General features: G+C 50.5%; 2 protein-coding genes across 2 annotated transcripts in view; one reads left to right on the plus strand and one right to left on the minus strand.

Annotated features, from left to right (window-relative positions):
* C8H8orf74 (chromosome 8 C8orf74 homolog) overlaps positions 1 to 15,250 on the minus strand; it is a 17,109-nt gene extending 1,859 nt beyond the window's left edge. Inside the window, exons 1-3 of the mRNA XM_021204206.1 lie at positions 15,170 to 15,250; positions 13,475 to 13,667; positions 523 to 938 (exon numbers count right to left, since the gene is read on the minus strand). Of these exons, the coding sequence (XP_021059865.1) occupies positions 523 to 938; positions 13,475 to 13,667; positions 15,170 to 15,217 (657 nt within the window). The 5' untranslated portion in view covers positions 15,218 to 15,250. The remainder of the gene's footprint in view (positions 1 to 522; positions 939 to 13,474; positions 13,668 to 15,169) is intronic.
* Positions 15,251 to 20,397: 5,147 nt separating this feature from the next.
* Rp1l1 (RP1 like 1) overlaps positions 20,398 to 25,057 on the plus strand; it is a 38,891-nt gene continuing 34,231 nt past the window's right edge. Inside the window, exon 1 of the mRNA XM_021203975.1 lies at positions 20,398 to 20,595. The gene's annotated coding sequence lies outside the window, so the exon portion shown is untranslated. The remainder of the gene's footprint in view (positions 20,596 to 25,057) is intronic.

The raw sequence follows: 25,057 nt of genomic DNA on the forward strand, positions 1-25,057 counted from the left end.
TCTCTCTCTCTCTCTCTCTCTCTCTCTCTCTCTCTCTCTCTCTCTCTCTCTCCCCCTCTCTCTCCCTGTACCATCTGCTCACACAACTTCCCTGAGCTGTCTAAATCCTAGGTCTCCATGATGATATTTCTTGCTACAGACAAAGGGCACTTAGGTCTCTCCCTTTGGCTCAGAGAGCCATGTTACTTTGATGACACACTCAGTGGTATCCGTCTCCAGTCAGCAACACTGGGAAAAACTCAGACTTCAGGGTCAGCAGGCCTCAACCCACTATGAACCCTACTCCACTGTAGCTTGGTGGCTTGGGCAAATGATGTTTTCTATCCCTATTATATCACCACGGAGATGGGGACAAGAGTTTCTACTCTACAGGAATGTTGTACAATGATGTGCATGCAAAGTCTGTGGAAAATGCTAGATGCCTATGTGGCCTTCTGTCTTCACTACCAGTGCAGACGGTGAAGGAGGCCTGGGAGTGAGTCCTGCCTGCTGTGTCTCAGAGATCCTGGGGCAGAGCCTCACCTCCCTCCTCAGGGTTGGATGGGGCTGTAGCTGCCCTGGAGCCTCCTCAGCCCCAAAGGCCTTCTGCAGCATCTGTGCCTGCTCCATGCGCAGCGTCTCCTTCAGCATCAGCACATTCGCGCGCTTCTCCGCCTCAGCGGTGCTCAGCTCAGCCACCTGCTGCTCATGCCTCCACACATCCCTGTCTGTGCCCTCTGTCAGTGGAAGGGGCTGGGGTGGTGCACACACTTGCTCATGAGCAACTGTCAGGTTGACCTCCTGATCCTGGCTCAGGACGTACTGGTAGAGTCTATAGTGTCTGATGAAAGTGTTATGGGAATAGTCACAGAGGGCCAGCAGGTGGGTGACATTAAACTGCTTCTGGTAATCTCGGAGCTTCTTCCCCAGTATTGTCACAGCCTCTGTGATGGAGCAGCCTGTGGGGACAGAGCAGTAGAGCACAGAGCATCAGTTGGGCTGTGAACCCAGGTTCAACCTCAGAGCCTGTATCCTGACTCTGATTCTCCAGCACCACTCACTAGCTCCCCAGGGCTCTGAAGTGCAGCCCACTTCCCACTTATCTCTTCCGTGGTAACTTGTATTCACTGCACTTTCTCTATGGAACCATTTCATCCTTTTTGTCCTTAGGCTCCTGCTCTGTCTTGCTCCAACTGCTTTGCACTGTCTCAATGTCCAATTCCTTGGAAAGGAAAAGGCGGAGCAACAAGGGGTCTCTGCCGTTTGTGGAGAAGGTGGTGACTGGAGATGCATCCAGGTCACCTTGATAATGGGGACTTGGGGACAGAGCTGGACAAATAGGGTTCACCTCACCCAGAGTCAGCTCTGAGAATACCAACGGTGAAGCTCAGAGAGAGAGATCAGTTCTCTCCCATCCCTCCCCATGCCTGAGCCCTCTAGGTGCCTCGGTGCAGTGGTTGGAGGTAGACCCCTACTCAGGCTGCCAGGACTTGACACAGGAATTGGTTCCCGGAGGGTCATGGCAGACTGTTGTGCATGTCTTGGGCAGAGCAAGCAAGATATGGCTTAAGAACACAACCCTCATATAACCAGGAGAGCCAGTTCTCATAGATGCCATGGCTAAACACAGTGAGCTTGGTCATGTGTCTCCTTGCCCTCTGTATGAGGCCAATGCAGGGCCACATACGCTTAGGATGAAGGTCCCTTTAGTGACTGTGGAAATCAAGCCCTGGAAGCAGGAGCCTGACTTTTTCCTAAAGTCGGGGTGACTCAGCATATCTCTTCCTTAACTCTTCCCATCACCCCTTATTCCCCTGGCTTTAGAGGAGTCTTCACTCTGCCCTTCCCCACCTTCTATAGAGGGGTGACTTGGTTCTGCTCATAGAGTGGTGCTGAAAGTTTGCCATCTTAGGTCTCCACCTACTCTGGGCTCCTCGAAAGGCTGTGTTGTTCCATGTGGGAATATTGACCATTATCTCATGAAACCGAGGACCAGGGGAAGAGACGGTGTTGCCTTGAAAACAGCAGGTAGGCAGGGGCCTGCTTTGCTGAGAGCCTCCTTAGGGGCTCTAGGGAGATTGCCTGGTGTATTTTCACGTCTGTGGCTATGACCAAACCCCACAGATTCAACTTAAGGGAAGAAGGGCTTCTTGTATTTTGGCTCATTTTCGGAGGTTTTTCAGTCTGTCACAGTGGGGAAGGTATGGAAGGCAGAACATTGAGGCTGTAACTGTGACAGTGTATGGGTGAAGCGGAGTTTAGTCAAGTGAGAGTGGACCAGAAAGCAGACAGAGCACAGCGCTGGGACAGGCATTGGGTGTCACCTTCAAAGATCCATGCTCAGTACTGCAGCCAGTTAGATCCATCTCCTAAAGAGTCCACCGTGACTCACTGGGAAGTGAACATTCCAAACACAACTCTTTAGGGGACATTTCAGATGTAGACCGTTAATGCCCAGGCTCCACAGATGAGTGGGAAGGGAGGTGGCTACAGGCTGGAGCCGGGCATAGGCAAATCCCTTCATGCAGAGCAGAGCAGAACAAGTTCAGTGCTAAGAGTTGTGCTTCTGTCTTAGGGAAAGGCCCTGGCTTGGGTGAGTGTCCTTCCAAGACACTCATTCTGACCCTTCCTAGCTGGGGCACCAGCAACTTGCCATTGAATGTATAGTTATGGATTGTATATATTTACTTAAAGACTTGTTGGAGCTTCCTGTGAGCTAACACATGCATTTGCCTCTCCTAGAGCCACAGATGCTGCAGGATCATCTGAGAAAAGTTTGCTTCCCTCTTCCCTTCCTTCCTGGCTCCCTCCTCCCTCTTCTTTCATTGCTTCTGATATCTCTCTTTTCTCTCCCGACCCCCACCTCCTGCTCTCTCCTGTTTTCCTCCTTCCCCGTCTTCACCCTTCCTGTCTTCAGCTTCCTTCTAAGCTCCCCCTGCCCTTATTCCAAGGTCAATCTGTCAGCTGTTGACAAGTCTATGAACAGCCACTGCCCATCCTGTAAGACGGTACTGTGCCAATGCCATGGTGTCCAACGAGGAAAGGATTGGGCCAGAGGAACACTCAGATGACTGCACTCTAAGAAGTAGAGATTGGTCAGCGGCTTTGTTCTGGCTAAAAGAGGCAGGGCTAGGGAGGGAGGTCAGTCCAGCGTGGAGAGAAAGAGCTGAGCAAACAACAGCATGGCTCAGGTTGGGGGCAAGATGGGTCGCAGCAAGTGTTGGTGACAAAGTAGGTAGCAAGCAAATGGAAGGGACCCGTGGGCCGCACTCATTCACTACGGCTTAAATGTTAGGAGCGGACACTTAGGGACATCTGAGCAGGTTGGAGGTGAGCAGAAATGAGTTCTTGGAGGTGGGAGTGGGACGTCTATGAGTGGGAGCAGCAGGCCATGATGGAGAGAGGAACTGATGCCTAGGGATTGGCTTGGAGCAGGCGCGCTGGTCAGTTCACCAACCAGAGGCTCTTGGCAGCTACCACCTGGGGAACAGTAACTGCGCCAATGTCTAGTGGCCCTCGCTACCCTATTCTTGTCTGGGCTGGGTATCTGAGTATAGAAGACTCCTCTACTGCAAAGACAGCCAATGGACAACAGCAGCATCCCCTGGGAACACAGTGAGGATAGCATCTGTGCTCCGCGGAGCATCTGGCGCCTCACCTGGGTAACTGGCCTGGCTCCATCTTGCTGTGCCTTCTTTTGCGGCTACTTGCCTGAGCAACTCTGATGTGTCTATCACCCATATCCACTGCATTTCTTGTGGCTGTAACCTAAATCCCTGACAGGGGCAACTGGAAGATATGTTCAGGCTCAGTTTTAGTCCTTCACAGTAGGAAAAGCATGGTGAAATGGGACAGTCGGTGCTGTAGGAGTATATAGCAGAGGTTATTTCATTTGGTGGCACTCAGGAAGTGAGATGAGAGTGGAACCAAAGGCAGACATCCCCTTCCAAGGCCCTCTCCTAGTGACTGCTTCCACCCAATCTACTTACTCCTTCTAAAGGTTCACAGCCTCCAAAATCGGGCCAGAGCTGGGGACTGAGTACTCAAAGCCTGTGGCAGACACTGCATATTTAAACCCTAACAGCACCCAACTTCCCTGGCCTCATTTTGGTATTCTTTTGTGTTCCTCTGACACACACACTTTCTTTCTCCCTTTCTTTTTAACAATCTTATATACTGGGCTACATAAAGCAATTTTCATGCAAGTACGTAATGCACGTCGAATATCTCCCATCCTGTTACCTTCCCCCCTTCCACCCCTCCCTCTCCATCTGTCCCGTGGTTTTCCCTAGTCACTATTGCTTCCATTTTAGTGCCATAGTGCATATACATGAATAGTGAAGCAGGAAAGACAAAGGACCCAGATAGGAACCCATGCAGCTAGGGCAAGAGAGTCCACTGGAGAACAGACTGCTTCTTCAGCACCCAGTGCTAACAAATCTAGATATCCACACGCAGAACGAAACTAGATTCCTATCTCTTGCATATTAGTTTATTAAAACTCCAAATGAGTCAAGGGGACACACCTTCAATGGGACAAAAAAAAAAATTGAACTCTAACTACGTTCTGAAGCTGAGCTCTGCCAGCCACCCTGATCCTTGGCATTGATTTTTTTTTTTTTCCTTCTGGGTTTCTTGAGCATCACTAACATCCTGGTTAGCGGAAGGACTAGGCCCAGTGGGACCCCCTGACTGTGCCTCTCAGTCCTGCCCTTTAGAATCCCTAGGACCCTTCTAGAATGCAGATAGTTCCCTACAAACGCAGCCCTGTCTCATCCCTGACAGAAGATGAGGACTGGTTCCCAGGACAGGGCTGCTTTTAGAATTTCTTCTTTGCATCTGGGATCAAAGCCAAGAGATCTCAGCCTCTGGCTAAAAGGTGACCAGCAGGAACACAGAGCCTCTCCTCTCTGTGATCACTTGCAGGTCATCACCCTCAAGCTGCTGGGGCCTTTCCTCCATGGGTGTGAGTCTTGGGGCCGCTCAGACTTGTAGGCATATTGACAGATTCAGTTCTTTTGGAGAGGGTGGTAGTGGTTGAAAAATGATGTGAAATGGGCAGTCTTGGCTACTTTGAGGGCACACGCATGCTGCAAATTGTCAAGAGCAGAGGATGCAAGTATAAACACCTGCAGTTCATTCAAGGCCCAGGATGAAAAAGGCAAGGAGTACGGAAGGTGTAGCCAGAGGATGTGTGTGGATGCTGAGGAACAGGAGGTGAGGGGTTCCTCAAGCTGAAGGAACACATAGAATCCTCAAGTTCCTCCCAGTTAAGCTCTACAGTGTAGCTCCTCGGGGTAGTGAAGAAAGAGGAGTTTGAGTGGGCTTCAGACTGAGAATGACAGTCAAGCCGAGGGACCACCAGACAAGTGATCCGAGGCGAGTGCCAGGAAGTCATTAAGGCTGGCCTGCAGACCTGGGTGAATCACGGTAAGTGGTGAACCTTCATGAGGTGAGCTGTCAGAACTTCTCGAGGATCCTCAGGATGAACTTGCCAGAAGGTGCTCTGTTCTGCCTGCAGCCTGGCCTGGCCCAGCAGTGCACAGCACGGGGGCCCTGCCCCTCTATGTGGGTGGCCATGTTTATTGCCTTCTCCAAGGCCATCCTGTCCTCTTCGGCCCCAGCAGCCACACACAGAATTCAGATTTGCATCATGACTTCTGTCAGGCCTAGCCATGTCTGAATCTCCCTGAGATTGCCATACAGCTTTCTTGAAACCCTAGTGCAGCCTTTGCCTGGGTCAATGAGAAGAATCCCTGATTGACTCTGAACTCCACCGGAGACACCGTCGGGCTCAGTAGACCTTGTCCCTCTCCGCCGTGAGGTGCACAGTCGGCTCCTTGTGTCCTAGTGACTCAGCATGGAGGGATTAAGTCGCAGAAGTCTCTGGTAGAGGCAGGCAGAGCTGGGCCTGCACACTGCTCTTCAATAACAGGGAGTGGCCTTCATTTGCATTGGCCACTGGGAACTTCCTGAAGTCTGTCCCCAAACCCCTGGAGGCCCACACCTGTGAGGAGGAGCAGAGTGGAGGAGGAGAGGAATGATGGGAGAAGGGTGTGGGGGAGGATCTGCCGATGGCAACACAGACGCTTGCTCCAGCATTGGGCATAAAAGACCTGGAAAGGGAGCACTGCCGTCTCCATAGCAGCCCAAGAGAGGAGCCCAGCCTGAGGGTGGGGAGGACATAGGACTGGTGAAGAGGGGCTGATCTTTCTGGATGGGTACCGGATGACTTAGGTGTCTCTGACAAGATAGGCTGGTTGCCTTGTTTTGGATCCAAGGCAGAAGAGTCAAGCCAGGACACAACCTGACAACTTGACTTTCCCAGTACTTGAGCAGTAGAGGCTGGCCTGAGAAAAGGAAGGCAGAGGGGAGCTCAGGCTCGCCACCCTCTATCCAGCTCCATTCTGTGTTACGCAGCATCTGGAAATCCATGCGGTGACTACCAAGGAAGTATTATCCTCAGGGTTGGAGGACACCGCAGCATCCCATCATATCTACCCGTGTCCCTCGGGCCCCCAAGCCCTTCTTAGCTCAGGGAGGCTCACACTGACCCATGGGGCCCATTGAGGCTCAGAGAGAGGCTGGGAGATTCACTCAAGGACACAGAGTTGAGGACTGGCAGAGTCAGAATTCAACCCAAGCCACTTGTCTCTTAAGTGGCTTCAAGCTCTCTTCGTAGACGTTTAGAGGTGGATGAAAGAAAAGAATGTTGTTCTGCAGTGAGTACTTTCTCAGAGATGCACGGTCTGAGTCAAAGGCTTCGAAAATAAACCGGTCCAAGGAAACTGAGCGGTTTCAATATGCGCTCAGTCTAGTCATCAACAAGGTGGAGAGAATGCAATAGTTTTCAAAGCATCTATCTGGAGGACCTTGTTCTATAAACTTAGGTCCAGAAAAAAAGATGGGACCCTTCCCAACCCAGGGAACAGGGCCTAGCATTGGAGTCTGTTTCAACTCCTAACCTGGGGAAGGAACATGTCTCCTCTACTTCTTGCCCCTGACCTCTGGGGCTTCTTGTGGTTAGAAATGTCTCTGAATGTAGCTGGCCACAGTCTCTGAGGAAAGGAAGGGATAGGCCAGGGCAGGAGACATCATTCTGCTGCTGTCCTGGGCAGTGTGACTGTGCCTGCTCTGCTGACCAAAGGCAGGAGGACACATGGCATTTTTAGATGACACCTGTGAGATTTCTCCACCTTTGCCTGGCCCCATTTCCTATCATCTGTCTATGCCTAGGTCTCTGAGACGCTGGCTCTCTTTCTTTTTAGGGCAAGTAGTTCCCTGAAGAATGAGCGCATGCGCACCTCCCCCCCCCCTTCCTGCAGAGGCCAGTGGTGCTGCAGGGACAGGAGACTGGGTAGTCTGGTTCCAAAACCCCTGAGGGAAGACCTTCAGGATTCCTCTTAGGCTGCCAGGATGAAACTTCCCCTGTGCCCTGGCCTTTGGATTGAGGACCAACCGCATATCGGTCATCTCCACCCCCATGGTTGACAGTCACTGTGACTCCCCCACACTGAGCTCAAGATGGCTTTGACATTGGGGACCTGAGCTCAGAGTCTCGCTTCTCCACAGAGCAGCTCAGTGAGCCCAGGAGAGCACAGGCTGAGGAGTCAGAAAGATGCGGCTCACACCTGGTCGCAGCGTGTCCTCACTCGCACAGGTGATTCTCGTTAGAAATCAGTGCTTTTATCTGGAAAATGGAGCCAATAAAAATCTTGCCTTGTCAGGCCCAAAGAGAGTGACTTGTCTCAGGCTTCCCATAGTGATAAATCATGTGCTTGTGTGTGTGTTCATCCTCTTCCTCCTCCTTAGGTCTCTACCAGTACCTCCCAGGGGATAACCTTGAATGTCTCTCTCTAGAGGTGTTGTACCAGGTTAAGCGCTGAGTCCTCAATACAGAGTGACCTCCATCTTGTGCCTCAGTGGGAGGGGTGGCAGAGAGAAGATTCCAAAGTGTGCTGTTGGATGGGGTTGGGAATAGATCAGGTGGCCTCCTGGATCCCTTTCCACACTAAGAAGCTGTGGGGATTTCCATGGAGCTGATAGTCCCCTGAGGCATAATGGGCTGCGTGCGGTAGGGGCTGGGAGCTGTGCTCTGCAATGTGCCACAGCTTAGGAAGGGAGCCCCAACTCTGCAACATCATAACTGTCACCCCTGTCTGAGAGGAAAACAACCAAATAATCCTCCTGTGTCAAGAACATGACTCTACCCAGGCTGCCAATCAGGTAGGTTGTACATCAGCTCTCCTCTCCATGCTGGGGCTTTGACTGGCTGAGGAAGGACAGGAATAAGACAGAGAGGATTGAAGCCAAGAGCTGGAAGACCGGCCAGCAGGTGACCTGCACATATGTCCATAGGGGATGTGCATAGTTTGTTCTTTCAGTCTGGCCCGAGACACAGACCCCACTGAACCCCTCCTGCTGGTGGCTGGTATCTGTCCCCATGCTCATGCAGGTGACCCAGTGAGAAGCACATCCCCAGACATCTCGCCCAGCCCTTATGCCAACTTCCCATCCCACTTGAGGAAGAGGTCTCTCTCAGGCTACCTGTCTACCTCTCGGGCCTGCACTCCACCACATGTGCTCAAGGTCCTTGACCCAAATGCAAAGTCAACAGGGAGGGTGTGGATTCTGAGTCAGACACAGACCTAGATTCAAATCTTGAACCCATTTACCCCAGGTGCATTCTTAGGAGAGTTCATCTCCCTGGGGGGGGAGGGGGGGCTCAGTGTCTCCCCTTGAAAACATTGCTGTCTGGCCAGGGAAGGAGAATGTCTTTGCGGCAATCCTGCCGACATAGTTAGCAGTGACCCCCACTTTGCACGGTGGTTGAGTATCTCACCCTCACCTACCCTGAACGGATCTTCTTTTCTTTTAATATGGACTCTTGTGGTATAGTCAAGATGGCTTCCACCTCAAAACGCCTGTCTCTACCTCCCAAGTTCTGGGATTATAGACATATGTCATAACATAGACATATGTCACCTCACCTGGCTTCCTTCTTCAAATTTATACATTGGATACCTAACTTCCATCCCAAAGAGCTCGAACTATTTGTTTTGTTTTGTTTTATGGAATGAGGCTTTTAAAGTAGTTAGGGTTAAATGATGTCATGTAGACTGAATGAGGCCTTATATGCGAAGGAGTGGACATGTGCAGAAGGGAACCATGGGAGGACATGGGAGGTACTAGCAGTTAGAGGCCAACAAGAACAGTCTTAGGAACAGGCTACCAATACCTCCTCTCGGACTTGCAGCCTCCAAAACAGTAAGGAATCAGAAGTATGTTGCTGACTTTGATGGTCTATGGCTATTGCAAGGGTGACCTGAGGTCTGTGATTCACCCAGTGAGAGTTGTCAGTTTGTCCCAAGAAACATTTCACATCTCCACCAAAGGCCTCGGTGGAAACCCTGGCAAAGAAACTCTATCTCATATCTTCATCCTCGCCTGGTCTGAGGGCCCTGCTCAGCCTGTCCCAGGCAGCAGGAAATGGCATCTATTCTCTGCTTGGCTGGCCTGGGGTGCTGCAGATGAGGGTACAGAACTCGTGCCTCGCCATGAGTAGCCTGAGTGGAAAAGCCACGCTGGGTAGCCTGATGAGTCATGGCTTATTCCAGGTCTGGGTTGCTGGGGACAGGCAGGTGGCTGCCTTCCCACCCTCTGGTGGCCTGGTGACATTTCCTGGAGAATCAGGAGTGGTATGGGTGGAACTAGAGATGCCAGGACCATGATACACACTCTGCTCTGCCTCTATCAACCGGTTCCCTAGTCTGCCTTCCTCCCAGCCCTAAGATTTTGTGGCCAGGCAGTAGGACAGGGGTGTCTTCCACTTCATGTGTCCATATTGTTGTGGTGGCAAAATGTGGAAGCAGGTAGTTGGCTGGGGAAGAGTCCTCCAGGCAAGCAGAGAACAGGGGCTGCAGAGTAAAATAGAGGTGGCCCAGGCTACCCTTCATCTCTCCTTCTTGCCCATGGCTTCCTGAGCAGCCCCATATCTGTAGTTCCCTCTTTTCTCCTGAGCCTCCTATGTCCTTTCCTGCTATTCTCCCTCCACCAGGATGTGCTGGACTGGAAGAACTCGGCCACTTGATCCCCCCTGGTTGATGATCTCACCCTAAGCTCAGGAGGCAGCTGGAGGTGAGTTGTCCGGCCTTCCCGGAGGCTGGTCCAAGAAGGTGCCAAGTACAGACCTCTTTCTTCTGGCCTGGAATCGAGGCCAGAAGATCCCGGGAGCCCTTTGCCAGGATGGAATCAGCTTATGCTTTTGAATAAAGGGCCGCCCTTTCCCTCCCAGAGCTGGGCTCGATTGGGCAAGGAGATAAGCTGAGTTGGCAGCCATCCTGGCAGGGCTCTGAATCACTGTTGTGCAAACACAGCCCCTCCTTAAACACTGCCTGCCAATGCCCTCATCTGTCGTGCAACCATCCTTAGCCTAGGCTACCCACAACAAAGCACCCCAGGGAAGTCACCTGCCAAGAACAGCGGCAGCCGTGTGGATGTCAGCCGGAACAGAAACTCTGATGGTGCCGGCCTGTGGCCCCCACTGCCTGCATCCTGTGCCAACACCTGTCATTGGTGTGATGTACCTAGGAGAGGCTGGGGCAGGATGCAGGATGGAGACTCGGGTGCCCTCATCAGGACAGTGCTCACTTTCTTCACTCATGCAGGTAGGTGGTGGTGCCTGTGTGCATGTTTGCCAGGCTAGGTCATGGCCCATGGCAGCTGGATTAGAAGGCACTTGGAGATTTCCTGGGCTTCCTTTGTGCTGACCCATAACCTGAACCCATCTGCAGATGAAAGGAAGATAAGCAACGCCTTGTCTGGCTCCTTATCCTGAACCATTAGCTTTTCACTTAGTCCAGTGCACTTCACAGAACATCCAGCAGAGTGACAGGGCCAGGGGTGTGCAGAGACAAAGCTGGAGTTAACAAACACACCCTCTGTCTGCGTCGCTGGTGTTTTCTCTGCTGGTGAGACCCCAGGAGCGTCTAATAAATGAAGGCTAGGTTCGCTTGAAGAAGCCAGTAGAATAACTGACCTCTTCGAAAACAATTATGTGGGACAGGAAAAAAAAAAGACATTCATGCAAGAGCACTACTGTCTGGTTACCAGTTTTCATCTGACCCAGGCTGAGGGGTTGGTAGGATAGATTTCCATGCCCAGGAAACAATACCAGGCCGTGATGCTGGAGGGGCATAATAGGACAGACCATGCTTGTCTGGTTTATCTCAAACCATAGGGGAAGTTTAAAAGGTTAGCATCTGTAGGGAAAAAAGCAGCTACTCACGTTGACAAAAGACTTCAAAGTGTGGTCAGTGACTGTCCAAGTCAGCCGGCTTCAAGACTTTGAACAGAGCAAATGCTGCCTCTGGCTTGCAATTTTTTTCAGTTCATTCTTTTCAGCTTCCTCCCACTACTTTAAGTTGTTGATGTGGCTATTTTTCTGTTATTCAGGATGCTGTCTACTTCAGCTTTGCTTCATGTCCAATCAGGGGTGAGTGGCATAGAGACTTCTGATCAGCTTCCTGCATTTCATGGATTTGGCCCCTGAAGTGCGATCGTCACAAGAGACACTGTGCATGGTGTGGCAGTGCAGTCACCTCCTTACTACACAGAGAGATGCCTTTATTGCATTTGAGAAAGAGAAAGTGTATCAGGATTTCAGCTCTTTTAAGAGCCAAGTGAACAGTGTTACATGAGCTGGCGCTTGTGTGTGTGTGTGTGTGTGTGTGTGCACGTGCGTGTGTGCATTCATGTGCACATGTGCATGTGTTCATGGTGTGCAGGCCTATACATGCATGTATGGAGGCCAGAGATGAATGCTGGATGTCTTTCTTAGTTGTTTATTTTTTTGAGACAAAGTCTCTCATTGAACTGGATCTTACCATTTTGCTAGCAAGTCCCTGGGATCTATCTTGACTACAAACCTCTTGCCTACTACCTCCTGGTTCTGGGGTCATAGATGGACACCTCAAAGCCCTGCCTTTATTGTGGTTGCTGAGGCCCCTAGCTGAGGTCCTCCCACTGGGGCAGCAAGCAACCTATCAATCGAACTGTTTCCCTAGCCCAACTTTTAAGAATTTTTATTTTATTATTATTTTTTTTTTGCAGGTTTACCATTCGGGATCACGGCCCAACAGTGAACCTGGTTGGCTGGTTCAGATGTGACCGGAAGGGAGAGAAAAGAGAGGCCAAGATCAGGACTATTGGTGGGCAGAGTTGAGGCGGAACACTCCATCACTCCAGCAAAGCGGCGGAGGCAGAAGTCAGTGAATCATACAGAATCGTATGGAAGACTCAGAGTTCTGAATGGGTGGCTGGTTCGGGGAACAGGTGAGGCTGTCCAGGTGAACAGCCCGCCAGCAGTGGGAATGATGGTAACACTTGGCTCCCATGCTCATGAGAGTCTTCCGGCTTACAGCCAAGCTGTAAGCACAGCTTCTGAAGTGCTTTCCACTTGGGATCCTTTTGTGCCCTCACCAAATCTATTTGGAGACCGAGTCTCACCTTGTAGCCCTGGCTGGTCTGGGACTCACTGTGCACACTGTGCTCACCATGCTGGCCACGCGCTCACAGAGTCCCCATCTACTTCTGCCTGTCAAGTGCTGAGTGTCCGTCACCATCCCCAGCTTTATGCCCTCCAAGTTTAACACAACTCCAGCTATGTAGCTAAATAAAATGGGAATGCACATCAAACACTTACCCATTATGAGTATTATATTTTAGACATTTTTTAGTAGATGTAATTTTATAATTGACTAACTATTACATCTAATTTACATATCAATGAGATGATCTACTTGATTATTTAAATATAAAAAAGAAATTTTGGATGAATATTTGATACTGTGGCATATAGAATATTTTCAGTGTTTTTCAGATTCATTAATATTTTGACTTTGCAGTGCTGTGAATACTTGCTTCAAATAAATATGTAGTCCAAAATGACAGAAGTGTATCCAGGTCCCTTTCAGAAACTGGTAGAAAACTTGCCCTAATCTCAAACCAAAATCACTGAATGATATTCCTATGAAACTTAAGCCAGCAACTCAAATAGCGATTTAAAAAACCAAACCTTCTAATACAGCGCAACCTAAAGATGCCCTGGTGTGACGCACACTGAGGAATGACGGAGGGAAATATACTCTTCACTTCTAGTAATTAAGTCATTATATTTCCTTAATGGTCCTGCAGTGACCAGCTCACTTCTGAAGGGACACCCTCGGAGGAGCACAGCCATTGTGGAGACAACCTGCTGTCCCAGGACACAAGGGAGAAGTTCATGAAAGGCTCCAGGGAGGGGGTTGATACACTTGGGCAAAGAAAAGATAATGCCCTGAGCAACTGGGGGCAGCGTGGAGTGCTATGAGTCGTGCAGGCGTGGAGACCAGGGATGGGGAGCAGAGCCCAGGGCTGTACTGTTTCTGAGCACAGTGCCTCTTGAGAGGTCCCTGGCTCCTGAGAGCTCCCATGTGCCCTCGGTGACACTCTTTACCTTTGGTTTCCTTGAGCAGCTCTTCTGTGAACTTGACCACCTGAACTACCTCAACCCATGGGAAGCCTTTGCCCACAGCAAAGATGACGCTGTCATAGAGGGTGTCCAGCAGTATGCTCCGACGTGCATCCCTCAGCTCATCAAACTCCTCCCAGTTCAGGAGCCTCCGCAGGTGCTGTCGCCCCTGGGGTTTCTGCAGGGTAAAGGAGACAATGTCGTCACTGGACAGAACATTGACACGGGGTCACACGTACATCCTGAGACTAACCAGGCATGTGGGGGTAGCTGTGTCTCCCCTTTTCTGGGGACTTGTTCTTTTGGGTGTGCTCCCATGTGTGTTGGTACACACGTGTGTGGGTGTGCTCCTGTGTGGGGAGTGTGAGGGAAGCCTCAGGCTGTCAGTTATCACTCATAGTCCACTTTGGGTTTGGGATGGGTCTATCACTAGCATGGGACTTGCCAGGCTCCGTGCCTCCTACCTCCCTAGCTTTGGGAGTGTAAAGCTACGGCACCACCCATGGGTGCCTATGAAATACACTCTGGGGATCAGACTCAGTTAGGTCCTTGTGCTTGTGTGGCAAGCACTCGGCCAGTTTAGCTCTCTCCCTGGCATCATTTATTCTTTCTACGAACATCCCTTTCTTTGCGAGTTCTCATGCTCGCCCGTGCAGCCCCAGGTTTATATACCTCCAATAAGCCTCAGGTTTTTGAACTATGCTTTCCCTGCTTCTGTTCCCTAGAACATGTTCATTTCTCTCTGAGGCTACTTTCTACTGGCTGACCTGATGTACTCATGCCAGAGTGTAAATGACTGACGAAGAAGAGGTTTAATAAGGTGATGTTTAACTTGATGGAAGCTCAGGTGTTCTTGTGGGCTGCGAGAAGTCTGATAGGTTAAACTTTCCCCTCAGTGTTCTATAGACTTGCTAGAAGGGTTATATAGGAGAAGCAAGAGCCAATTCAATGATAAGAAACAGGGAGCTGACTGGGCGTGGTAGCACACGCCTTTAATGCCAGCACTTGGGAGGCAGAGGCAGGCGGATTTCTGAGTTCGAGGCCAGCCTGGTCTACAAAGTGAGTTCCAGGACAGCCAAGGCTACACAGAGAAACCCTGTCTCGAAAAAAAAAAAAAAAAAGTGGAGCTGTAGAGACCTGCCATACACAGTTCAGCTCCCCAGGGTAAGGAGGCTCTGAGTGGAGGAACGAAGGAGCAATGGTAGACACCGTGACAGTGAACCTAGAGCCCCTGTTCTTGGCCCCCAGCAGTTTCTGTTTACCACTTTCCTCTGAGCCATGCAGCCCCTCCCTGCAGCTCCCATCAGCAAGAGTCCTTTTGCCTCCCCCCACATGTGAGACACTGATCCAGAGGGCTGCTGGGGTCTAAGGCAGCAGGAGGCAGGCACTGTCTCTTTCTCCCTCCCCTATCCCAGGTGGTCTGGTCCACAGCCTAGACTTCCCTGTGGGCCCTAAGCAGCCTATGACTCTAGAATTCCAGCCTCAAGCATCCATTGCACCAGACTCAGGAGCAGCAACTCTGGAATTCCAGCCCCAAGCATCCATTGTGCCCTCAGAGATGATGTGCTGGGATGTCAGAGGTGCCACTCAAGGAGACAGCATCCAGGAGCCTCACCGGCACACATCCCCCTCCCCACCATATCCACTGGAGCAAAGGTCTCTAAGAATCCAGGTCTTCACCTGAAACTGGAAGACTTCCTTCACTCCCTGGGGTGTTAGGAGTGCCATGGCCTTGACTCCTCCAGGTTGCTAGGAGACCTCACTGGGACTTACTGGGTTCCCAGAACCCTGGCAAAGAAGGCTGGCTTTGTTATGTCATGGGGTCCTGGGGCTCCTTCTAGTTGTTCCTTTCATCCTGGTCCTTCAGAAGTCCTTGCATCTTGTGTATCTGTTCAGGGATGCCTCCTTCTCCCTTATTGTCAGCCTCAGCTGCTAATCTGTTCATGTGCATGAATGAGCGTGTGTGCTTGTACACACACACACACACACACACACACACACACACACATTCCTTCATTCTATACATTCTGATAACTGCAGCCTAGGACTTCCTGTCCTTCTACAGGTCAGACTTGATCTCCATCCATACCAACCTTCACATACCTGCATCCACTCAGGAGGTAACCCAGCCTGTGCCCCCACCCTCACCCAGTGGCTTCCATAATTCTGTGCTTTCAATATCAGGACTTTGCTTGGAGGACCCAGAAAGCAGTTAAGCAAGGGTGCCCCAATTGCTGTGCACAGGCACCAGATGCCAGAAGTGAGGAGTCAGGCTTTCTCCTGGCCTCCCCTGCCCCGGTAACTCCTGGGAACCTAAGGGACAACTACGGCTCTCCCCTCTCTCACTGCGCATGTCCAGAGCCCCACGGAGGGCCTGGAAACACTGCTTGGGAATGAGGTTCTCTCACGTGCTTGTTGGTTCTCTGTCAACTTGACACAAACTAAGGGTCACCAGGGACCCTTAACTGAGAAAATGTTTCCATCAGGTTGACCAATAGGCAAGTCTGAAGGGCATTTTCTCAATTAATGGTTGACGAGGGAGGCCCCAGATCACTATAGGTGATGCCATCCCTGAGCAGATGGCTCTGGAATGTATTTTGAAAAAAGAAAGCTGAGAAAGCCATAAGAAGCCAGGCAGTGGGCATGATTTCTCCATTGTCCCTGATTTAGTTCCTGCCTCCACGATCCTGCTTTGACTTCCTGCTTGGCTTCTATCAACCATGGACTGTGTCCTATAAGCCAAATAAACCTATTCTTCCCCACGTTGGTTTGTCAGTGTTTTATCACAGCAACAGAAAGCTAACTAAGATGGTGGAGGGTGGGGGAAGGGATCTTTATCTTTTCCCATTGCCTCTAAAATGCACCCTGACCCTCCCTTCCACCCCCGACTCCTAGCCAGGGGAATTTATGGTTGTGTTCTACATCTTGCTATGCTGGGGCCTGAGCTTCTCACTGGAGATTTCTAAACTTTCTTTTATGTTAACCATGCCCCAGAGCCCCCACACAAATATATCTGTGTTGTCAATTATGTAGATTTGGCTGGGCCATGGTATGTAGGTATTTAATCAAACTCCAAGCAAGATGCGGCTAGGTGACACGTAGTAGGTCTTTGACCTGAAGCCAGATCACTGTGAACAGGGGAAGGTCAGGAGAGGGTTTTAGGAACAAGATACAAAGCCAGAGCACACTCTTGGTCTTTCCTTTCTCCCTCTTCCTAATTGGAACACAGATCCGTGGTGAGGCTTCAGTGAGGCTGTAGCCAATGGGAACCAGGTTGGCTTAGTAGGGGAGGCTTGCAAAAACCATTTCCCGTTCCTTTGCTGTCTTCCCATCCGGAATGCAGAGGTGACGGTCTAGTACCAGGAATCATGCTGTAAGTACAAGACTGAGACTCCAACCCTGGGTTCCCATTGGGACATCAAGGCCATTGCGTCTCTGTTAGCTACCTGACAAGACTGTCCCAGATGAAAGACAAGGAGGTGATACCTCGCATGTCTGGTTTCAGCTGTTGGTGTTTGGACTTAGAGTTCCCAGCAGCTCCAGTCAACCCTCAGTGCTGCCGGTTTGCTTTTCTGAGACTCCAGGTGGGTCCAAAGAGGTCATTGGGAGGTGGGCCAAGCAAAGGGGTGGGGCTCTTGTTCACAGAAAGCAAAGTGATTTTCCAGAACCAGGAAGTGGAGGTTCCGAAGCTTCAGGATGTCTCTCCTCTCACCCATGTGAGCTGCATGACCACTTCCTGTAAGGACCCTGAGAAAGTGACAGCTTGCCAGTCATCCAGGGAGAGTTTTTTAGGACTAGAGGAGGCTGGGAAATCTGCTCCACCAAGGGCAGAGTGTGTGGTGCTGATGTGGGTCCATTCCACCTGCGCAATCCTCTCGACATCAATTCAACCTGCTAGAGTCTGAAGCTTATGGAGCAGGTGGGAGCCTTGCTGGTCCCAGGGGAGGACAAGGTGACTGTGTCCATCTGGTTTTATAGCTGGGAGGGGAGACAAGCAGCCCAGAGAGGCATCTCTGGGATAGTCACTCTCAGTAGTTCCTTTCTTCATCTACCTGCTTACTAAAAAAAAAAAATGGTCCCTGAGCATGTAAGAAATGTTTGGCCACACTATAAATCAGTGATTCCTGCACACACATGTGCCTATTCATGCACGCTGGGCACTAAGCTGTGTCCCTTCCAACACTATGCAAGTATGCTTGCACATAGGGTCTTTAAAGATATAATGAAGGTAAATGAGAGCTTTAGGATGGACCCTCATCCATTCTGGACACCTTGATTTTGTATTCCCAAACTTAGGAAACGGGAAGTATGTGTCCATATTGGAAGGGGGAAACAGACATAGAAAGACCATCCATGTGAGGTCATAAATATCCGAAAGTCAACACGGGATGCCCTAGAAAGAACTAGTCTTGTGGACACTTGACTTTGGACACCCAGCCTCCAGAGCCGAGGACATATCTGCCCTTTGAGTCCTTTGGTGTACAGCATGCTATGCCTGAGCAGACATACAGTGTATAGTTATAGACTCTCTGTGGGATGGTTGGGATGAGGTATATGTGGGTCGAGGAGCTAGAGACAGGATTTGGAGCCAAGCAGTTGCTGTGCCTCCTGTAGAGAGGACAGCATTCACCCACAACTTGAAAGGAAGAGAGTGTGGCAAGGGAACTGGAAGGAAGAGTCAGAGAATGGAAGGGTCTGCCACTGCAAAAAACAAGCATCGTATGTGGCTTCTGCTGCGTCTTCATCGCTGGATGCTCATTGCGTCTTATGGAGCCATCAAAGAAGACTGATGTAATCTAGGGTGAATCTGAATTTCCTAATTCCGGGTCCTCCTCCTTGTCCCCATCTCTGATTTATTTAGGCTCATGGTTTCACGGGTGTTATCCAGTGGTCACTCAGTTCTAGATTCTGGACCAGTACTGAAGCAGGGCATCATGGTAGTAAACACAGAATTTAGCAAAGCTGCTCACCTTACAGAAGCCAAAGAAGGGCAGTGGGGCGAGGGGATGCTAGGACAGAGTACCATGACATGCATGCTCCCGATTGGCCTACTTCCTCCTCTTGCCCTACCTCCTAAACTGTCAATTCTCTGTATTTGTATACACTGTTGGTCGTGTGCTCCAGAGCCGCCATGTGCAGGCTTCTTAGGGTCTTAGTTTGGGTTTCATTGCTGTGAAGTGACACCATGACTATTGCAACTCTTATAAAGGCAAGCACTTAATTGGAGATGGCTTACAGTATCAGAGATTCAGTCCATGACCGTCATGGTGGCAAGCATGGCAGCGTGCACATAGACTTGGTGCTGGAGGAGCCAAGAGTTCTACATCTTGATCTGAAGGGCAGGTGGAAGGAGATTCTCTTCTATGGGCAGCCAGGAGGAGGGTCTCTTCAGAACTGGGTGGAGCTTAAAAATAGGACCTCCACATCCACTCCTACAGTGGCTCACTTCCTCCAAGAACACACCTATTCTAACAAGTCCATACCTCCTAATGGTGTCACTTTCTTTAGGCCAAGCATATTCAAACCATCACACTTGGCTTCAGTGGTTTTGTTTATTTTCCCTCTGTGTACAGTGGCTTTGTGACTGTCGCTGTGGCTATCTAGAATAGCATTCTTAGATACCAGTGGCCTTGCACTCTTTGCAGAAGTTCAGTAGGTAGACATGAAAGAAGCAGATACAGACTGAGCCTCCTTTTTGCCCATGTTTTGGAAGAATCATGGCTAAAGCCTATGAGGTCTGATAATCTTTGCTATAACTTAGGAAAATGCTCCGGGTTAACCCAGCCAGCACATTATGAGTGACCCCCCGCTCCCTGTGGCCCACATCTATGCCCATTTGATCACAGGGATGACAACATGTTCCTGTCACCCAGAAGGAAACCCTCCTTGATTTCCTTGTTGAAATGACCTGGCTGGAGTGAATGTGTGGCAGCTCAGCTTCTGCCTCTCAAAGGTGACATTACCAGGAATTCTCACAGGTGGCTCTTTCTCTCCGCTGAGCAGAGTTCATGAGGTGCAGGTCACAGTTCACCCACTTCCTCCTGGCAACCCTGAACCTAAACTGGGACATTTTTGCAAAGTTGAGATTGTTTTGTCTTCAGAGAGAGAGAGTGGATCTGATTGTTCCAGGCTTCTATCATGTCCCCACGGGTGTGGTCAACAGACAACCACTATGGCTGACTAAATCTGAAGTGAGTAATGGGATCCCTCAGTGGGGAAGCCAGATGTCAGCTGGCAGAGGGAGGAGCAGGTGAGAGCTCCTGCAAGTGGGAGCTCTCAGTGGGGAAGCCAGATGTCAGCTGGCAGAGGGAGGAGCAGGTGAGAGCTCCACCAATACCTGAGAAAAGCAATCAGGGAAGGAAGGATTGATTTGGGCTCATAGTTTGAATATAATGCCTGTCTTAGTAGGGAAGGCTTAAGGGAAATGAGCCCAGAGCCCCAGCCCATGGAATAGTGCCACCCACATTTAAGATGGGATTTCCCACCTTAATAAACTCTAGCCAGAAACTCTCATGAACATGCCCAGAGGTTGTTCCTGTGATGATTCTACACTCCATTAAGTAAATAATCAAGATCTCCCGTCACACCATCCCATATACCGCCTCCTGTTTCTTTGCCAGTCCGCCTTGGTCTGGTGTCCCACAACTCCCCTCTTTCCTCTTAGTCCTCCAGCTTGTACATCACCAGGGCTGTGGCCACTGCAGGGGCTGAAGTCAAATGGGGACCCCTGGTGCTTGAAGGCTCCTTGTGAACACATAGCAACATTCTGTTGTCCTCACGAGCCTCCTCTCGGGCCGAGGGCCAGAAGCCATTTGTGTAACTGCACAAAGCTTATTATTCTCTCTGCAGATGGTGAACCCCTCTAATCCTCTTGGGCTCCTCATAATCCAGCTCTCCTGGAAGCTGCTGAGGTGGTGAGTCCTCCATGTGAGAGGGCCAGTGGCTGGGCAGAGAATTCTGAAAGCCACAGAAGACCATCCAGAGGCATGTCCAGAGGGCCCATCAAAAAGCCAGTGGGGAGGTCAGCATCTGCCTCAGCCTGACCTTGATTAGCTGTTCCCTGGGCTCAGAGAGCCAAGCCATGCCCAAGTGCTCCCTGGAGGACGGTGAGTGGGTGGCCACCTGTGAGGTGAGCCACTGAGGGGTTGGTGGGTAGGAAGACTGACTCTGGGAAGTCCTAGAAAATGGGAAGGTTTTTCTGCTGCAGATGCTGATGGCGACACAAGGCCCCACTGCCTCCCCGCTGCCTGCTGAGCTGGGAGCAGATCATGTTGAAACACGGTGCTGTTACAGCAGCTGAGTTTCAGGTTCCTGCCAGTTGATTTATGGGTGTCAGTGCTGCAGCCTGTCCGGTCCTCCCACCTGGACTTGCAAGGGGAATGATGCAGTCGCTGGAGCCAGCGAGAGGAAAATTCCTTCCCAGGACACTAGGGTCCCACAGTGGAAGGAGGGGGTATCAGCTGGCCATGCAGGAGTAAGGATGTTCAGGTGGGGCTGGTACCCAGAAACGGGGCCAGTTTGCTTCTCAGAAGATGTAGACCTCAAGCAGAACCCGGGTGAATAGAGAGTGTTGAAACGGGGCCTGGGGGAGCTGGGGCTCAGTAGTGGAGGGCTTGCCTAGCATACACGATGCCCTAATCTGGCAAAAAAAGAAAGGAGACAAAGGGCTTAGAGGACTCTGGGTATGACCTTACGGAATCTTCTAGACTAGCCTCAGGGTTTGAATCTTTTGTTCATTCCTACAAGAAGTAACCAAGATGCAAAGAGATTAGGTCCTAGAAGGACCCCAGAGTCAAACTGAGGATTCTTCACATCCAAGGACTCCTTGAGAAGGTGGGGATAGTGCCACTCCCCTGGGCCAGATTCAGTGATGGGGAAGCCAAGGGTGGGGCAGAAGGTGCTGTGAAGGTCACAAGGCCAGTGAGCGAGGGTTCATGCTGAGTCTGGGTTCCTTAGACCAGCTCCAGCATGGTCATCACTGTTCCTGAACCCGAGCTTCAACTTTCTCACGGGGGCCACACCCTGCATCCTTCTCACTGAGCACTAAAAGCTCCCTCCATGGAGGGGAAATCCCCACCCTCCACAACTGCTCCATAGTGATGAGAGAGAGAGGTGAGAGGCATAAGCCACTGCCTCGTCATGACACAACGACGGCTGAAACCCGAGGAAGACTGCAGCTCAACCCTTAGAAAGGTGTATGCTCAGAAAGGCGTGCAGATAGAAAGTGGGGACTCCACCCCCACTTCCTGAAGGAGTGTGATTGGATCCCTGTTTACCCTCTCAGAGACAGAGATTTCTAAAAATCCTCTTACAAATCAGAATGACCTCAGACAGGCTTGCTAGCTTTCTCAACCCAGGAGACAAGAACTATCTGTCATTCTCAGCACCTCAGTGTACTGGTGTGTGTGTGTGTGTGTGTGTGTGTGTGTGTGTGTGTGTGTGTGTGTGTGTGTGTGTTTGAGACAGAGACAGAGAGAGGGAGGGAGGAAGGGAGAGCAAGGTTTACATGTGGGCGTGCATCCAGGCAATCATGTAAGCATGGGTATGACATGTTCGGGCACGTGTTGGTGTGCTCATGTGTGTATATGTTTAAGAGGAAAAGCTGATATGACAGGGGACCCATGGCCTATCAGTCACATGTGGGACCCTGTTCTGGCTGGCCGGGGAGTGCTCTGTTCTCTGGGCTTTGGTCTACGTGGTAAAGAATGAGGGGTAGCCTAAAGGAGGCCACGGAACCGTCAATCCCCATGGGCCAGTCCTCAGAATCTTTCCCCAAAGAACCCACTTTCCAGTCCTTTAATCATCATGGCTGCTTTCCTCTGAACTCCTTCCAGGAGATCTGTGTCACTCCATAAGTATGTCACATAAATTAGTCAGTAGATCAGTCTGTCAGCGGGAGTTCTTGAGCAAGCACCCTGAGGCCTGCAGGAGATTCTGGGCAGACACAGCTCAACCCCTCTGCAACCAAAAGGGTTTTCACCTGCCTCAGATCTGGAGTTCACTTGGTTAGGCATGGTCTGGGGCCTTGGGAACTCATGGAGACCATATCCATCATTTTTTTTTTTTTTTTATGTCACCATTCCCAAAAGATAAGGACCTTCACCCAGCGTCTCTGAAAACATCACACGTAGACATTAGCTGGGCACCAGCTGCGTTCAGAGCTTAGCTAGGCTATGAGGCAGGGACAATGAGTGGGAAGTCCCTGGCCACCAGAGCGAGAGACAGGTGAGTCAAGAGGTAAGCAGAAGGCTGCAGAAGCAATAAGGCCAAAGAGGTCAGCCACAGGGGCCAGCCACAGCCAAGGCTGCAGACTGGACGCCGGCGTTGCTATGTGGGCTTCTCTGCGGAGTCTGATTTCCTGATACACTCTCATGAATATGAGGTGAGGTTGCTCAAAGAACTCAGAACCCAGAGGAAAGCAAATTAGTACTTTACTCAACAGCTGCAGGGGTCTTGGGTGAGCCCTTTCATCTTTCAGAGGCTTAAATTCCCTAAGGCCCTAGGAACTGAGGGTTCCAGTAGGAAGCTAAGATAGGGTCACTTATCTGGGTGTCTGGCACAGGGTAAGTGACTGTAGACATCTGCCCCCACCCCCTGACTTACCCCAAGCTCTATCTTTCATGCTGACACCATGACCCAGTTTCTGGGTGCTCTATGGCTCCGATGGGTGTGATCAATACTGACTACCACCACACCGTGAGCTGGGGGGTGCTATGTTCTGTGAGTGAGAGTCATGGTCTAAATTGGCAATGCCCCCCACAGGCTCATGACTGAAGACCTGCTCTCTAGTTTGTGTGTACATTTTGAAGGTCGTGGAAGGATCTAACTGATGGAAGTAGGTCACTAGGGATGAGCCTTTTAAAGGTTATAGTGTGGCCCACCTCTGGTGACTTCTCGGCTTCCAGGGCAACTGCAATGTGTACTGTCTGTCTTCCAACACATCCCCAACCACCGTGGACAGGTCTGCTCCTAGGGCCTTCACCACAGCCATGATGAACACAAGTCTCTCAGAAATACGAGACGAAAACATCTTTCCTCCTTTCGGTCCCTTCTGTCAGATGTTTGTGTTGCAATAATGCATAAGCAACGATGTGAGTCACCCACGTGGCCCCCACAGGACTGTCCTCACTTTGAGATCAAAGACACTTCCTTTAGTCTTAGAAGCAGTCTCATTTAGCATGGGTCCCTGCTTCGGGACCAAACAGTCTGGGCTGCGCAGCGTGACTACCGGTCGTCTTCTTTTGTGGCTGGACACATCTGTGCTTTTCCATCTGTCTGCAGTACTGGGAAGGACTCAGTCTTGCTAGTGGCCCACGGCTCACCCAGAGAGGAAATTCTAGTTAGGAGAAAACAGTTGGGTGCAAAGCCACGCTTCTCAAATTCAAGTTTACATTGTTATCCACTGGAGGTTGGGGTCGAAGGCACCTCACTGGGCTCTACGCACTGCTCTCACGCTAAAGCAGGGGTTTTCTGTCTCAGAGTCTCAACCAAAGAACAGAGACAGGCATGGTGGCGCACATCTTTAATCCCAGCACTTGGGAGGCAGAGGCAGGTGGATTTCTGAGTTCAAGGCCAGCCTGGTCTACAGAGTGAGTTCCAGGACAGCCAAGGCTACACAGAGAAACCCTGTCTTGAAAAAACAAAAAGAAAAGAAAAAAAAAAAAAAGGGTCACAGTGCTAGGAAGGTCGGGAACGACTGACCTAGAACTTCTGATCCAGGAAGTCTGGGCTATATGTTAATTTGTACCTTTAAGGAGCCTGTCACCAAGGGGAGGTACTGAGTCTGGGAAGTCTGAGGACTGATCTGGGTGTACTGATACTTAGCCAAGCGAGCTGAGTCTCCCTCACATACACACCTCCATCCTTTAGACAAGATGGCTCTCTCCAACGAATAAATACGCACATTCTCAAAGCACTCTGTGACCTAGGAAATGTCAAGTAACCATCTTGACATGTCAAATTAGCTGCCTTGGCACCTCCTTCAGCTTCACCTGACTTACAAATTGAGGATACTGGGTTATTTTTATAAAGATTAAGTCAAGTGTTCTACATAAGTCCATTGTGAAACACAAAGAGCTACCAAGTCCTGTTCTTTGGCTTCCCTAATCCTCCATTTCCTCACCTGATTGTGACAGGATGCCTGATGCGGCATCCCGTGTGCCAGCTTCAGTCACAGCACAGCTAGTCACTGTGGATGTGGGCAGGGTAAAACGATGCTGCGTCTTCTGTGGATGCGCATGGTCATGTTGACCTTCAGGTCAAAGCTGCATTTGGGGCCACAGTTACCATTTAGGGTGCTTCTGGATGCAAGATAAAGGGCTCTGTGCTAAAAGTGGATTTAATGAAATGAGACTTCTTGGCTCATCTAACAGAAATTCCCTAGGTATGGTTGACTAACTCACTTGATGATAATGACTCTGAAGTCCTGACTTCCTCCTCACGGTTACATTGTGGTTGCAGCTTCACCAAGTATCGCACACACAGGACAGCATCCCAAGGCAAGATGAGATGAGTGCCCTATTAACATGCCTTTAATGCATGAAAAAGCTTTCTTAGATTCTTCTCAAT

This window comes from Mus pahari, chromosome 8 (assembly GCF_900095145.1).
Source record: "Mus pahari chromosome 8, PAHARI_EIJ_v1.1, whole genome shotgun sequence".
In the NCBI taxonomy this organism is placed as follows: domain Eukaryota; kingdom Metazoa; phylum Chordata; class Mammalia; order Rodentia; family Muridae; genus Mus; species Mus pahari.